Source organism: Apium graveolens, chromosome 3 (genome assembly GCF_009905375.1).
Source record: "Apium graveolens cultivar Ventura chromosome 3, ASM990537v1, whole genome shotgun sequence".
Lineage (NCBI taxonomy): Eukaryota > Viridiplantae > Streptophyta > Magnoliopsida > Apiales > Apiaceae > Apium > Apium graveolens.
The window spans coordinates 1,468,505-1,484,929 of record NC_133649.1 but is presented as its reverse complement, the minus strand read 5'-3'; the positions used below and the strand labels follow the sequence as shown (position 1 = coordinate 1,484,929).

General features: G+C 36.0%; 3 protein-coding genes across 3 annotated transcripts; 2 read left to right on the top strand and 1 right to left on the bottom strand.

The window, feature by feature from the left end:
• The first annotated feature begins 381 nt into the window (after positions 1-381).
• Positions 382-1,490, top strand: LOC141710497 (zinc-finger homeodomain protein 1-like). The gene has a single exon (XM_074513062.1). The coding sequence runs from the start codon at positions 499-501 to the stop codon at positions 1,237-1,239; it is 741 nt and encodes a 246-aa protein (XP_074369163.1). The 5' UTR covers positions 382-498; the 3' UTR covers positions 1,240-1,490.
• Positions 1,491-7,771: 6,281 nt separating this feature from the next.
• On the top strand, positions 7,772-9,570 carry LOC141711238 (protein FAR1-RELATED SEQUENCE 5-like). Its single transcript, XM_074513644.1, has 4 exons — positions 7,772-7,881; positions 7,965-8,136; positions 8,233-8,817; positions 8,920-9,570. Exons 1-4 carry the CDS (start codon positions 7,772-7,774, stop codon positions 9,568-9,570), a joined length of 1,518 nt encoding a protein of 505 aa, XP_074369745.1.
• Positions 9,571-11,827: 2,257 nt separating this feature from the next.
• On the bottom strand, positions 11,828-12,850 carry LOC141710496 (ubiquitin-like-specific protease ESD4). Its single transcript, XM_074513061.1, has 3 exons — positions 12,779-12,850; positions 12,306-12,671; positions 11,828-12,220 (listed from the first exon to the last, which is right to left on the bottom strand). The coding sequence occupies exons 1-3, from the start codon at positions 12,833-12,835 to the stop codon at positions 11,924-11,926; spliced, it is 720 nt and encodes a 239-aa protein (XP_074369162.1). The 5' UTR covers positions 12,836-12,850; the 3' UTR covers positions 11,828-11,923.
• Positions 12,851-16,425: the final 3,575 nt, after the last annotated feature.

Sequence of the window (16,425 nt, the reverse complement as noted above, 5' to 3'; positions counted from 1 at the left end):
TTGGTAATTTATAAAATTGTCAACATTTGTAACTAGTTCGCAAAATGTATATTAAACTACATTTATATACCGGGTGAGTATATATTTTTAATTTTCCGGTCAAGTAAACTAACGCATGGGTTCAAACATTTAATCTTATGAGGCAAGAGTTTAACCACCGCTTTATTTTACATATAAAGCATTTTGTCAATTTGTATCACTGAGAGGATAAGTAATAGTAACGTCATCATTTGTTACATGTTCGTAAAATTTAAAACTAAAATAATTTTTGTAACGAACATAAATATATGATCTTTCATTTGTTACGGGTTCGTAAAATTTATAAACTAGAATAATTTGTAACGAACATAAATGATATGACCTTGTGTGTGTATATATTAAAGCCGACCAAGATGTTGGATCTGCTCAGTAGATAGTAGCTGGATATTACACAATTGTTCAAGAGTAAGAAGAGAGAGAACTAAAACCTTTTTCCTTAAAAAAAATACACAAAAAAATATGGATTTTGAGGAGCATGATGATCAAGATGAAGAAATTGGGATGCATATGCCTCCTACAAATTATGATTCTATGATGAGGCCAAGAATTGGCGGCTCGGGAGAGGGAGGTTCAATGGTTGCTGCTGCAACGAGTACTCGAAAAATCGGCGGATATAAGTACAAGGAGTGTTTAAAAAACCACGCTGTTGGAATAGGCGGCAGTGCTGTTGATGGATGTGGAGAATTCATGGCGGCCGGTGAAGAAGGAACCCTAGATGCGCTAAAATGCGCTGCGTGTAATTGTCACAGAAATTTTCACCGCAGAGAAAGCGAAGGAGAAGGAGCACTAGGCACACTAGGCACACTAGGTCATGTTCAGCAGCACCAATACTATCACCGTCCATCGGGGTACTTACACGTGACCCCGATGAGCCAGCAAAGGCCTTTGGCACTTCCTTCCAACTCCAGGGAGTTGGAAATGGATGAGGATATGTCTAATCCGAGTAGTAGTGGTGGTGGTGGTGGGGGTGGTCGAGGTGGTCCTAGTGGTGGTTTGTCTCCGAGAAAGAGGTTTAGGACGAAGTTTACACCAGATCAGAAGGAGCGGATGCTGGAGCTGGCGGAGAGACTGGGGTGGCGAATACAGAAGCAAGATGAGGCTCTGGTGCAGAATTTTTGCGCGGAGACTGGGCTTAAACGACATGTTCTTAAGGTTTGGATGCATAATAACAAGCACACTCTTGGTAAAAAGTTGCCCTAAATTATCAAATTAAGTACCTAGCTCCCCTTATAATTTATTATAATTAATTTCTAATATTTTATTTATAATTATGTATGTAATAAATCTTGATGTGGTAAGGGGAGAGGAGTGTGGAACATTAGTTTCCTTGAGATTTTAGGGATTATAATTATTATTTAATTAGCCTTAGGGTTGTTGTTCTACAAACTTTAAATGTACTTGATTTGATTTAATGTTAATGTTTCTATCATTGGTGCTGAATCACATGTGATTTAGTGTAAGATAATGAAGATGATTGATGTTAATGAGTTATACATACACTGTACATACATGTACACAAAGTATGTTAATTTTCTTGACATTGTGGAAGATCTGATTGCCTGACATGGTATATTAAACTGAGCAGCTTTGCATAATAAATAAAATGGAGGTCAGGATTTATGCAGTACTTGTACACAGTTGTGCACACATATGCTTACAAGTGCATAATTAATAGCAGAAATGTAGTGTAGTGTAAATGTCAAATGCTGTTGAGAATTGAGATCATCTGGCAACACTTAGCATCAGTTACAGTTTTAGAAATGTTAGTATTAGGCGGGGTTTCGCATGCAATTAAGAGGCCTTTCTGATCCATTTATCCTTATCTCATCTTCTTATTCTTCCTCCATTCTTATTTACTCCTTGCACCCATTCTTTACTTTATCCTCTTCTTTACTCTGGTATTCTCGAGGACAAACGATGTTTGTAACATACCATACTGCGATAAATAATCACGGTATGTTAAAGAGTATAAGATCCTTTTCAGGCCTTCTTTTTCCACATTAAGGTTTTAGACGGAGTTGTTACTTAACCTGGTATTTCGGACCTTCCTCTACCACCATAAGGTTTTAGACGGACTGATTACTTAACGCGGTAGTATGCTACAATATATGTTTTGTGCTCATTTTTCAGAAAATAAATATGTCTTTTTTAATTTCTATTGCTATGAAGTTGATGATATTATAGTTATATATGCATCGGAGTGATGCACATTGAACACTATGTGCAACAGTGCAAGTAGATAAATGGCAAATATTTAATTTACCTGTCCTTCATTTACATTTGTTACATTTACATCTATTTAATTATCTGCTATCAGAGTACCAATAGCTGCTGCTTCTGTTTGCATGCATCTGCAATTCTGCATTCATGATTCTAGATTACAGTACATATGATTTTACACAATATCAGTACATTGTACATTTATTACACATTTATGTGTTGTGAATGTCCAGGGAGTAATATTGAGATCCAGCTAAAATTACACTACAAGTAAACGTGAATGTACTCTATCCACCATATATGTGAATGTCCCGTTCCAAACGACACGAAATGAACGAATTGCAAGCGAACGAAACATTTTCGACTGAAATTGTTCTGATCAATATCAAAACCGAAAGGCCACAGAACTAATATACATGCAGGGTTAGAGCGACGGGTTACTTAACATGGTATCAGAGTTGTCAATCGCAGCGTACCGGGTAATTTATTTGTCATGTGATTAAAAAAATATAGTGACAGATATAGAGACTACAAAATAAGGAAGTGAAGTGAATGGAAGGAAGAAGGGAGACAGTGGGGTGACTTACTGTAGATGTTGGGGAAAGGCTGGTATACTAAGCTGTTGCAAACATGATTTATGAATTTATCTATATCTCTACCTAGACACACACATCACCAAGCTGGGAAAGAATATTGATGCTTTGATAATGTTTCGGTTTCTCTGCTATCTATTTGTATATGTGAATCAAAAACTCATATAGTTTGGTTGAAACATGTGGGCTCTCCAACATCACAGCTCTTTAATGTTTTTGAGTGTCTTTCACCTTGCTCTTCTTGCTCCCCACATCTACATCACTTGATCTGTATTTACTCTTTTCTTTCTCCCTTTACTTGCATTCATAAATCATAAATATGTACATTTGCTCAGCTCCTCATAAATCATTTTTTTCCTTTTTGTCCGGGGGCCTATTCTGTACTCCGGTCCTTCCTGAACTTGGATTAGTTCCGACTGTTTCGAAATTCTGGTTCCGACCCCGATTATAAAAGTATAATTAGCCCGACTGTTTTAGAATCCTGGTTTCTACCCTGCTTTTAGCAGTTTAATTAGTCCTTGTTGTTTCAAAATCCTGATTTTAACCCTGTTTATAACAATAATTAGTTCTGGCTGTTTCGGAATCCTGATTACGACCCTGCTTTTAGCAGTTTAATTAGTCCCGGTTGTGTCAAAATCCTGATTTCGACCCTGTCTATAACAATAATTAGTTCTAGCTGTTTCGAAATCCTGATTCCGACCCTGTTTATTTCGGAATCCTGATTCCGACCCTGTTTATAACAACTAAATGTGTGATCCATATATAATTAATGACATGTTACTTGAACTTATTCATGTACTATGTAGCTTAGTATAGATTTAATTCTATAGTAAGCAAACACAAGAGAGACATAAAGACAGAAAGGCCTGTTGTAAACAGTTGGTCCATTGTATGTGGATAAGTATAAGTCATATGTATATATTAATGAAGAATTGACTGGAAAGCTTCTGAGTTTGGAACTGATGCATGCATATATAGCACATGGAAGTCTTTACTACTGGTAATGTCGTTCCCAGTACTGCCAATTATATAATCGAAAGCTCGTTTACAATATTCGATGAACATAATTTAAGCTCAGAGAATCCTAATAGAGATCTCTGATCACTTGCTCTCACATTTATATATGCATTGCTGTTTGAAGCTCGTGATGCTAAGCTATAACATGATACGAAATGTTTCGTAAATGACCCGTTTTCCTACCAAATATGGGCCATTTTCAACTAAACGCATGGTAGGAAATGATCGTTTTCTTCTGATATCTAAACAAGTACAAGTAATTCTTAATGACACCAAAATTTTGTAGGGTAATTCATCATATAACTAACTAGTTGACTTCATTGGATGTACACCAGAATGCTTTACTTAAAAGGCTCATATTTAGAATCCAAAGCAAAACACTTACACAGTACAATGCACTAAAACCCTGCTCAAATACAATATATTTTCGTAATATTTATAAGTTCGTCGTAAGCCTAGTAGAATGATACCAAACTGAATGATACCTCCTGTTAAGATCATTTGTTTGATTAATATTTATGTGGAAGACACAAAAATTATTGTGGACAAAACAAGAAATTGTCTGGATGACTCCACCGAAAAAAGGAAGTTGGATGATACATGACCGTTCGTTGCGTTATGCGTATACCTATCCCGTTGCCTAATTTTTACTTTATCATTTGGTACTTTATTACTACCTCCATTCCACTGGATGTTTACGTTCAATAATTTTGAGATTTTTATAAAATATAGTTTCATAATATTTTTTATTTTTTTTAAAAAAACAGTTTAAACAAAAAACTTTTATTCAGAAAAAAATTAAAAAAAATTATGAAATTATACTTTAAACGAGTATTAAAAAGCGTGCCAAAAAATAATGTAAAGACTGAGGGAGTACATGCTTAATTATAAACAAAATACATTAGTACATACTTTAATATTTCATTTTTCTCAACGAGTAATTTCAACCAAAATAACCTTATCAATATAGTTATAAAACTAAAATTTTCAATAATTTTTAACTTTTTGCAGCAAAATAATTATAAAAAAATGTTCATTGTAATATCGCAAAACTATTTTTTTTCAATTACTTAATCAAAATAACAATTAACAACAATTAAATATATATTATCATTCAGAAATTTTTTATCAAACAATATTTGTTCATCCCGCGTCTAGAAATTTTTATCATTCAGAATTTCTAATGTTCTAGAAATTATCGTTCAGATTTAACAAATGACCCCTCAGAGTATCCTTTATGAAGTATATCAATAAAAAATGCTAGATTCATGTGCTACAAAATTTTTCACAAATGACATGTATGGGGTTTTGATTGAAAATAAGGAATATGATCCTAAACTTTAGTAGCTATTAGCATTCACTAAGCTTAATTATTTGGAAAAACATAACTTTGTGAAAAAATTATAAATTATTTACAAACCAATTTGTAATATTTTCAAAACTCGAAATTTTGTAAAGTGTTTGACAAACAAGATTCAGTTGAATTGTAAGAAGACTTTAGTGAAGAGTTCAATTTGAACTTGCAAGTGGATCCGGTTTTGGGCCTCAGCATAGTCCACCAATATACAGCCCTTATATGGGCTATATGTTGCTGCTTACTTACTGTTTGTAATTGGGCTTAATCGGTTGTTTGTAATTGGGCTTAATCAGTTGTAATTTTTGTGTTATTACTTGTTCGTTCACACAACTGGGATCACATTCGTTAATGGTTTTACAATGCTAAGTATAAAATCTTTCAAAAGAAAATTTTCTTTTTTTGGGGTTTATACGTCGTACATTAAATAAATGAAGTAAATAAGCATTTTTAATGGATACATTGTGCCTGTTTGGGAAATATTAGAATAAATAACTTATAATTTAAAATGAATAAGTAACTTATAAATAATAAGTAAATTAAAAATTATAAGTTATATAAGTGTTTGAATAACTTTACTTAAAAGTCAGAATTATTTTTATTTAAATGAACTAAAACAAATATTTTTTATATACAATTATCTTAATTCATGAGTTTTGAATTAATATAATATTTATAAACATAAATTTTAAAGTTAAAGTTAATAAAAAAACGAAAAATCAAAATAAGTTAAGAAAAAATATGTCGTTGTTGCCCGCACGGGTTGGCTCAGTTGGTTAAAGAGAGGAAAACTATTCTCTTGGTCACAGGTTCGAATGACACGGGAGAAGAATTTATGATTATGCATCCTAAGTCAAAGTCTGTCGCTTAAATGCGGTGTACCTTGGTTCACGTTATTTACAGGCTATTGCGTGAGCCCGTAGGATTTACCAAGTGCGCACCCGAAGGGTAGCGGCTGCGGGTTACCTACGATAAAAAAAAAGTATGTCATTACTAACATTCAACTTATGAACTTATAAGTTATAAAATCAACCTATAAATGGAGTCGACAAATACTCCTTAATAAACTCTATTACAAACTTATAAGTTGTCACACAAACAGGCCCATTAACCAACTATGCATCTTCTTCTCTTTTGGTAATTGATAATAAGTAGTATTTGGGATATCCAAATATGATTTCAATTTGAGTAAATTGCATACAAGTGTCCAAACTTTACCTAATTTTAATGATACCGGAATTTAAAATTTGTGATATATTAATCGAATATTTTTCTAATATTCGAGAAGGTAGCTATGAGTCACTTTTATGTGAAAAAAAATATTTTCAAAAAAGTAGTTATTGTAATCACTTTCGCGAATAATAAAAGTAATGTCTGGCCAAACTATTAAATTTAACCCCAAACTATTAAAGTGAAAAAGTTCATCGACAACTTTGTTATATCTTTTTTAATGAAAAATGCTAGTCTTTCAAAAATCATTTTTCGAAACGATTTCCGAACAATGAGTTGTCATCATGATATTAAATATTTACTCATAAATGAGATGTGCCCCTCATGTATTAATATGAAGATGACACGTGTCATTTAAAAAAAATGATAATATTTTTGGATATTTAATATTGCTCTTTTTTAATTACACCGCCGCTTAAAAAACTCATGGATTAATTTGGATTAATTTCTTAGTAACGTCCTTATTCTAAAAAGCGAAAATCAGCATTGTTCGGTATAACAACCTTTCAGTAATTAACTGAATAATCTGTGATTGATCGGAGTATTAATCAGATATATTTAATAAAATATAAAAATAATTAATATATAAAACTAAATATATTAATTTAAGAAAAATACAGTAATTAATCGAATTATAAAACCGAATCGACATAATATATTAAAATAATTGATCGAATGATTAATCGATAAAATCGATAATTTTTAAAACAGATTATAACACCATTTTACTTCACAGGACAATACACGTTAAGTTGTAGTAATAATTTATTTATCTCGATAGACAAGCATAAAGCATAAAACTAAGGGGACCAATATGTAGCAACTGTTTGCTATTATTAGGTTGTTACCAAACAGTTTAAGGGCCGTTGGATGGGGATTAACGGGTGAGATGATACCCGGACCGCGGAAAGTTTCAGCGGTTGGTCTGGACGGACCGCGGAAAATTTCCGCGGTTTGGTGCTGTCCCCTTATCCCCAGCATCCCAACAGCACCTCATTTCACCACAAAAACACCAAAATTTTCTAGAAAAATTCTACTCTCTCCAAGTTTACATTTTAGGCGATTTTGGGGCATTTTCATCAAGAACTTCAAGTTGTTTTGTCAATTCAAGATATATTTCTTGTCTTAAATTTCACATTTTCATGGCGGATAAATTATTTGCTCGTATGTTTCGTCATAAACGTCAAAATGAAAAAAAAAGAGGCTATTGATTGTAGTTTACATCTTGATAGTTTAAATAGTAGTGAAGAACCTAAAACCCCTGTATATGTTGAAGATGATGATTTTGTAGATAGAAATGAGGAATTTATTAATTTAGATGACGATTTGGTTGATGTTGAAGATGAAAGTGATGGAAAATGAGGTTGAAAATGATAGTGATAATGTTGAGGGTGAGGATGAAATTGATAATGTAGAGGATGCAAATTTGTATGAAAATGTTGATGGGGGGGGGGAGTTCCATATTTGAACCAAATTTTTCAAAGTGTGGATGAGGCCGGTCATTTTTTTAGGGCTTATGCTTTACGAAATGGATTTGCGATTAAAATTCAAGCTAGCCATCATAATAAAGACAACGAGATATATGGTCGTTTATATGTTTGTAGGCTTTATGGAAAAAGTGTCGTCGCCGAGAGTAGTCAAAATAAATGGCGTAGAGAGGTTCTTCCTAAAAGCGAGTGCAAGGTGAGGATGTATGTCAATTATCAAAAGAAAAAACGTCACTGAGAGGTAACTAGCATTGAATTGGTACACAATCACGGTCTTGTTTCCCCTATTAAGATGAATTTGGTACAACGAGAAAGACATGTCAACACCGCGACCCGTAGTTTGATAAAAACGCTTTATGGTTCGGGGGTTCGTAATTGTCAAGTGATGAATGTGATTGGTAACATTCATGGAGGTAATGACAAAGTTGGTTTCAATGTTCAACATGTTAGGAATGTGTTAAGAGACGAGAGGAAGAAAAGGTTTGAGATTAGTGACGCCCAAACGAGGTTGGACTTGTTGCATAGGTTGAATGAAGAAAGTGGTTCTAAATATTTTATTAGGACCGAAGTCGATGAAGAGAATCGCTTGAAGTGTCTAGTATGGATTGATCCGAGATGTATAATGGCCTACCAAAATTTTGGCGATGTTATGGCTTTTGATACCACTTATTGGACAAATAGGTATGCAATGCCATTTGTCCCATTTACCGGAGTCAATCATCATTATCAATCGGTAATTTTCGGGTTTGCATTGATGCGGGATGAACACGCGTCGACTTTTGAGTGGATTTTTCGTACTTGGCTTGAAGGTGTGGGGAATAATCCTCCATTGACTATAATCACGGATCAAGATCAAGCCATGGCAAGCGCTATTGCGGTTGTACTCCCGAATACTACCCATTTATTGTGTTCTTGACACATTAGTCAAAAATTCTCGGAGAAATTAGCTCATTATTATTCGGCTTTTCCGGAATTCAAGACGGACTTCAACAATTGCATTTATAAATCTCTCACCGAATGTGTTTTTGAAGCTAGATGGGCGTCGTTTGTGGAAAAGTATCACTTGCAAGATCATAAATGGTTAAAGGGGTTATATGAGTTGAAACACAAGTGGATTCCTGCATATACTAGAAACAAATTTTCGGCGTTTCAAAATAGTACATCGAGGAGTGAGGGGATGAATTCTTTTTTTGATAAGTATGTGAGTTCGGCAACGGGTTTGAAGGAATTAATTGAAAATGCCCAAAAAGCATTGGCAAGGCAATTTATGAGGGATAAGGAAGAAGATTATGTCACCATTAATCTAAAACGTCCCATGAAATTGCATACCACATTGGAGTATCATGCTTCTTGTATCTACACTAAGGAAATGTTTAGAAGATTTCAAGATGAATTGGTCGAGTCTTCAAAATACTTTGTTGAAAAAGACCGACGAGCTAGTGAAGAAGGGGAGAGAATGGGGGATGTTTATACGTACTATAGTTGTTATAGGCCCATGTCCGAGCCTACGAGAAGAAATGTTTATTTTGTGGCATTCGAGAAAGCAAGCTCTTTGGGAATGTGTACGTGTAGAATGCTTGAACATTCGGGGCTACCTTGTAGACACCTAATGGCGGTCTTCACTAAGTAACGGGTTTCGGAAATTCCCCCGTATTACATAAACCGGAGGTGGACAATGCATGCCAATAGAGTTGATGGTGTGTTGCCTTACAATTTGGATGTTGGACAAAGTCATGAGATGACCTCAACCGATCGATTTAATAGCATGACAATGTTAACCATGAGTTTTTATCAAAGTAGCATTGCATCCAAGGAACGGTATGATTATGCCGTTGGAGTGATGAATCGAGAAATACCAATTCTCGAAAAAATGAGCGTTGATGGAATTAAATCTTACGAAAGCAATTCGCAAGCTCCAAATGCAAGTGCTCATGAAGAAACAATTATTGACCCTATTATGTCCCAAACTAAAGGGAGGAAGAAGGACGTTCGTTTCAAAAGTCCAATAGAATCGATTGGTAAAAAGGATAAGCCGCCAAGAAGGTGCACTTATTGTCAAATGGAAGGCCATGATAAAAGGAAGTGTGCTAGTAGACTAGAAGATCTTAAAAATGTTCAAGAATCGCAATATAATTAGTGGTGTACCATTTTGTAACCGAATGTTGTAATCTTTAAATGGATTTCAATTTTAAGTGTTTAACATTGCTTTCTTTTTTGTTATGTTTTATTGTCATATAATTGCCAATTATTGTCATATAATTATGTTTTATTGTGATAGGTAACATGACTAGCGAGTATAGTGGTGAGAACAACTCCGATCATAGTTGTGATTCGGTTTCCCACGTTAGCAACACATTCTCGGACTCCCTACCGAGCGACTCGTGGTATGAGGATAATGACGAGGAAGATGTGGTCTCACCAACCTTTAGTGAGATGGAAGATGCATGTGCCGAGTTGATGCCCCTTGTGGATAATGACGAGCCGCCCCATGTGGAGGAAGAGGAAACGGACTTGTACCCACCCGATGAGGAGGCTTATAGGGTCAAAAATTGGATCGAGGCATGCAATTGGATGGAGGGTACTGAACCGTGGAGATTGGTGAACTCTCATCCGGATCCGTACTTCCTTCCCATCTTGAATTTGGGCAACAACACGCCCGATGGAAAATGGAAAAAATCCGGATGGAATGGCGGTAAGCTTGTTAAATGTGATCGGATTGTCGATATTGTAAACTTGAGGCCTCGTGAGGGTTGTAATATGGACCAAATACGCATCGAATATGTGAAGGGTTGGGTTTCACACCTAACGGGAGGGACGGAGAGGGAACGCGGGACATATTTTGCAAGATTTCGTCTCTACGATGGCTCGAATACGATTCCGGTTACCATTTGGAACGACTCCAACCCTTACCCTTGGAAACTTACGGAAGGCCATATCCGTGATGGTTGTGTACTTGTTCTCTACCATATTGCATGTTTCGTGGATAGTACGCAAGGAGTTGCTCAACACCGGTTATCCGGTGGTCTTTCTAATATACTAGGTATTTTTGGTTAGGACCAATATATTTCATAAAATTTAGTGGATTGTATTGATCGTCTAATTTTCATTCGAATCTATGTATTTTCATTGAATTTTATATGAATTTATATGAATCTTCTATGAATTAAAGTATGAAATTTGAGATTGAAAGTGTACCTAAAAATTTGAGATTGAAAAGTAAAATTTACAAGTCGAACTATACATTACAAATTGTTGTGAAATGTATTGAAAAGTTTTTTTCAATATTTGGACAAGCGTTGACTTTTCGTTGACTTTTTAAGGAATTTTCAATTTATCGTAAAAAATGAAAAATAATAATTTTTTTTAAAAATCACTTATTACCATATTTTAAGACTTTTGAGAGTAGTTTGGATTAGTGGAAGTTAGTTTAGGACTAACTTCCAAAAATTAAGCAATTTCAACAGAAGATTAATTTGCACATACTCTGTTTCCCCTGTCTTTTGCTCTGTTTTCAGGGGCAAAAAACAAAACTGATGGACCGCGGAAATTTTCCGCGGTGGGGCTGTAGACGGACCGCGGAAATTTTCCGCGGTTGGGGCCATTAAATTGTTTTTTTTGCAGATTGAAAACAGAGCAGCCAGGAAATTCACAACCAAATTCACAACCAAATCCACAACCAAATTCCACCAAAATCCCAACACCTACAACACCAAAATCCATCAAATTCCACCAAAATCTACCAAATTCCACCAAAATCCACAACAACCCAAAATGCTCAAAAATAACAAAAATCCAACAAAATTAAACAACGTCAAACCAAACAAACCAAATAAACCAAATAAAACCCGACAACATAAAATGAAATCCAACTACATAATTCTACAACCTAAAATTAAATGAAATCCAACTACATAATCCGACAACCTAAAATGAAATGCAATCCAACTACATAATCCGACAAACTAAAACACTATGAAATTCAACTACGAAGCCTCGTGACGCCTACGCATACGAATCCCGGGAATCCCCCTTGCCTTCCCTAACTGAAGCTCCCTGGCTATCCGATACCTAAAGGTATCCACCTCCTCCTGCGACCAATTTGGTACCTCAGCTAAGTCATATACTTGTGTGAAGTAGTCCATGTACTTCATCACATAAACACCACAATCATTAGAGTTTCGTTGCTTTGGCCTGGACGGTAGAGCTAGGACCTCGGCTGAAGTAGGGTCAAGCCCCTCGACTGGGTGTACCATATGCAATAGCCTCGGCAACAACCATGACTGCAATGAAATTATGATTCGAGAATGAATATAATATACAATTGGTAAGGACTATATAGAAGACAGTAATAGTAGAGGAACATACCACCACTCGTATATCCTCACGATAATCCGGCTCGTCATTCATTGAATCTATGATAAGACCTTCAAATCGTCTAGTACCGAACATGAACAAAACCCAATGCACATCTCCGACACAACATGGGATGAATATGTAGTCCGCCTCGAGAACGGAAGGACCAACAGTAGCACTGGAAAACCCGGTAAAGCTACGTAATGCTTTATTCCATGCCCTCTGCAATGTATCTCCACCGACCCTCGATGCTTTTCTGATTTTCTTCACATGTCCTTTCCCAAGAACCATGAAGTAGGGATCCATGAAATAATAGACGGGTTTCCTCTCCCATATACCTCCAGTGTGAATCTCCTCCTCCCGAGTCCTTAGCAATCCCTGCAAGTATATATGAATGCAACAAGTAAAATAAATGCAACAAGTAAAATTAATGCAACAAGTAAAATAAATGCAAAAACTAAAATATATTAGACAACGAACAATACCATATAAGTGTATATGATCCTGTCATCAACCCATGTTCCTGGAGCCAGACTCTGCATAGCTGATGCATGGACGTGATAATCCTGAACACTAAGACCACCGGGATTCCTCGGCGCCATCCCAAAGCCCCATCCCCAATCTGAATATATAGCATTCTTCTTTGTCATGCTGAGACTCTTAGTGATACTCCACTTCTCCTCTTTCATCCTGCGGGATGCAAGCTTCGCGGGCCTACTAGATGAGGCAATAGCCTGGGGTGGCTGAGACACATGCTGGGATGGCTGTGTCATGTCAACGACATCCTGGGCATGAATGGCTGGAATGTCAAAGTCGTCAGTCAAAGGTGCAATGAAATCTGATTTTATGTTCTGAAATGTGGGAGGTCTGTAGGCGGTTCCTTTGATCTTCTTCATCAACCGAGAGAATGGTGTGAGGAAGGTAGCAGAAATCCTCCCAAACTCCTCCACAAACTCAGGAGGAACCCTAGCATCCAACTGCTACAACATATTAAGCCCGACAACCATCTACAAACAAAAACAAGCAAACATTTTTTCATTAATTCCACAAGGATATCATATCATCAAGATGAAATACGTGTGAATGCAAATTTTATAGTGTGTGGGGGTGTAATGTGAAATATGCATATTTGTAAAACACTTACAACTTCATAGCCCTCGAGGCTATCATACAACTCCCTCGTCTTGTACTGCTGCTGAGGCTGTGGATCGGGCTTCCCTATGCGCATATAAGATATATCAGCATACCACGCCATGTAATCAGCCTCCGAAGCTATGTCTACCGAGTCATCAACAAAGCCATCCAAATCTGAACAGAACCTGGCCCATTTGCCAATATCAATAAACCACCGCACCAGCCAATCCTCCCCTGCAAACATGGCATCCTTAGCCCCCCTGTAACCAACCATGTTCACCGGTGCCCGTGGAATCTGGGGACTAGAACCAAACTGTCTCGACACCCTGTCCGGATGCTGCCACTCGACCACGTCGTAACATACAAGGGGAACTCGACCGCACCCAGCTAACTGTGCCTGTATCATCTCGCTGTCCATAACATCCTCGAACCTAGCATACGGCTTCCAGACCACCTCATCACCAGCAACACCATCAAACTCACCCCTATAGAACGGTAAGCTGTGGTGAGGGCCTGACATCCTGCGCTTCTTCGAAACCCCGACATGAGTATCACTAGCATAGGCCCATCGCTCAGCAACTGGATAATCCCCCTGACCGGGAGATCGTAAAGGCACGCCAATACGAGGAAATCTCTCGTAAGACCAAACCTGTAACACCCAGACACAACAAGCAATGCTCTTGCTGCCCTTCCTTGCAGTAATCTCCAAACCCCGGTATATATGAGCTAACACAGCTGCACCCCAAGCATAATAAGGAATCTCCCGCATATTAATCAACGGGTGCATATACCGAGCATGAACAAAAGAGCGGTTGATGCTGGGGAAGAGGATACAACCCATAATGAATAGCAGATATGCCTTGGTATGTACAATCGTGACCCTCATATTATTCTTCTCAGGCTTCTGTGCACCATATCTCTCAAACAACCACCCCAACTTGATGTTATTCCGATACAAAGCCTCCTTCACCTCCTCCTCGGTCAAAGGCTCAAACCAATTATTAGCAAAATACGTCGCCTTGTTCTCTATCACCCCACAAGTCAGCGCATCCCCCTGAACTGGCACCCCTAAAATAAACCCCACACCCTCCAATGTAACAGTCATCTCGCCCTGCCTCGTGAAAAAAGTGTTAGTCTCAGGTCTCCAACGCTCCACCAAAGCAGATATCAACCGAGTGTCAGTAGCCAAGACAACAGCAGGGTCTGCAAAAATCCCAAACCCAAGCATGTGTAGCAATTCCCGCTGTGGTCTCCTTAACTTCCACAAGTGCAATGACTTGTTCCCCGAATAGCTCTGCAACTCATCTCTCCCTGCACCATCCCAAACATTCTCACTGACGTGATACCGATTGTCCCAAATAATATTATGTGCGTTAGGACCCGACAACATATTCTCGAAATCATCAAAATTATCCATACCTGAAAATATTGCCAACAAAATTCATCAATCACCACAATAAAAACACCACAACGTACACAATAAAAACAATCATATTACGTTAATTCAATTTTACATACTAAATTAATTCTAAATTAACACTAATTTATCCTAAAAATCGAATTAAATCAATTCCAAATTATGAACCCTACAAATTCTAAAAATTCGAATTTAATCATATTACGATTCATATGTTAATTCATACATTATTTAACCCTAAAATTTTTAATTACATACACAAAATAAGATTTACAACAAAAGAAAAACATAAGTTTATATCCTAAAAACATAAGTTTAACCCTACATATTCGAATTATCACTAAAATTGTATTGTAACACTAAAATTCGATTTATAAATAAAATAAGGTTTAATAATTCGCATTATCCTAAATATTATCCTAAAAAATGGATTTTACTATTTAGCACTAAAATATCACGAATAATTCTAAATGTATTCATAAATTGTCACGAATTTATCCTTAATTTATTCCAAATTTATTCCAAAATATCCTAAATTTATTCCAAAATATTCGAATTAACACTAATATTCGAATTAAAATTAAAAAATCGAATTTAATACACTAAATTAATTCTAAATTAACACTAATTTTAATTTCACAAGGATATTAAAATTTCGAATTAAAATTGTAAATTCAAATTAAAATAATAAATTCGATTATTAAAATTTCGAATGGAAATTGTAATTTCGAATTAACATTAAAAATTCGAATTTAATACACTAAATTAATTCTAAATTAACACTAATTTATCCTAAAAATCGAATTGAATCATGTCCAAATTATGAACCCTAGAAATTCTAAAAATTTGAATTTAATCATAGTACGATTCATATATTAATTCATACATTATTTAACCCTAAAATTTTGAATTACATACACAAAATAAGATCTACAACAAAAGAAAAACATAAGTTTATATCAATAAAACTGTAAAGAACATAAATGAATCGATTATATACCTTAATAACGGAAAAGGAGAATGATTTAAGGTTGGGTTGCTGTGATTGTTGCTTGTGCTGGGTCTGCTGGCTGTGTGTTTGTGTTTGTGTTTGTAGGTTGCGGTTGTGTGTTTATATATATAAGTTTGAGAGAGAATGTGTTTGTCAAGAACTAGGTAAACAAAAAACGCTACCAACCGCTGAAAATTTCCGCGGTCCGTGCGGAGGGGTATTTTGGTAATTACCACGGACCGCTGAAAATTTCCGCGGTCCCTTTGGTGCTGTTTTAATTACCAACCGTTAGATCCACCATCCAACGGTGGAGAAACTGTTTGTTGTATACCGGTCTACAACAAACGTTTGTTGTAGACCGGCCCCCTAAAACTAATATTTTATTTGCTCATACCTAAAAGCTGTCCCCGAAAATTCCAATTCACATATTCCGTAGATGTCTTGAACAAATCAACGAATGTTATGTTTTCTTACAATTTGGTTTAGATTAGACGAATAAATTTAATTAGACCTCTTATTATATATTAAAATCCTTGGATTAACGGAATAATGCAATATTCCATCGATATCAAAGCCTCTGGTCTCTCACA

What these genes read in the sequence shown, in the direction of transcription:
- LOC141711238 (XM_074513644.1), top strand. Translation starts at nt 7,772, where the DNA reads ATGACGATTTGGTTGATGTTGAAGATGAAAGTGATGGAAAATGAGGTT. An exon ending in AATGTAGAGGATGCAAATTT is followed by an intron (nt 7,882 to 7,964) that starts GTATGAAAATGT and finishes TCATTTTTTTAG; the next exon opens with GGCTTATGCTTTACGAAATG. An exon ending in TTCCTAAAAGCGAGTGCAAG is followed by an intron (nt 8,137 to 8,232) that starts GTGAGGATGTAT and finishes TCCCCTATTAAG; the next exon opens with ATGAATTTGGTACAACGAGA.
- LOC141710496 (XM_074513061.1), bottom strand. Translation starts at nt 12,835, where the DNA reads ATGCAGAGTCTGGCTCCAGGAACATGGGTTGATGACAGGATCATATAC. An exon ending in GGATCATATACACTTATATG is followed by an intron (nt 12,672 to 12,778) that starts GTATTGTTCGTT and finishes ATATACTTGCAG; the next exon opens with GGATTGCTAAGGACTCGGGA. An exon ending in GTGAGGATATACGAGTGGTG is followed by an intron (nt 12,221 to 12,305) that starts GTATGTTCCTCT and finishes ATTTCATTGCAG; the next exon opens with TCATGGTTGTTGCCGAGGCT.
- LOC141710497 (XM_074513062.1), top strand. Translation starts at nt 499, where the DNA reads ATGGATTTTGAGGAGCATGATGATCAAGATGAAGAAATTGGGATGCAT.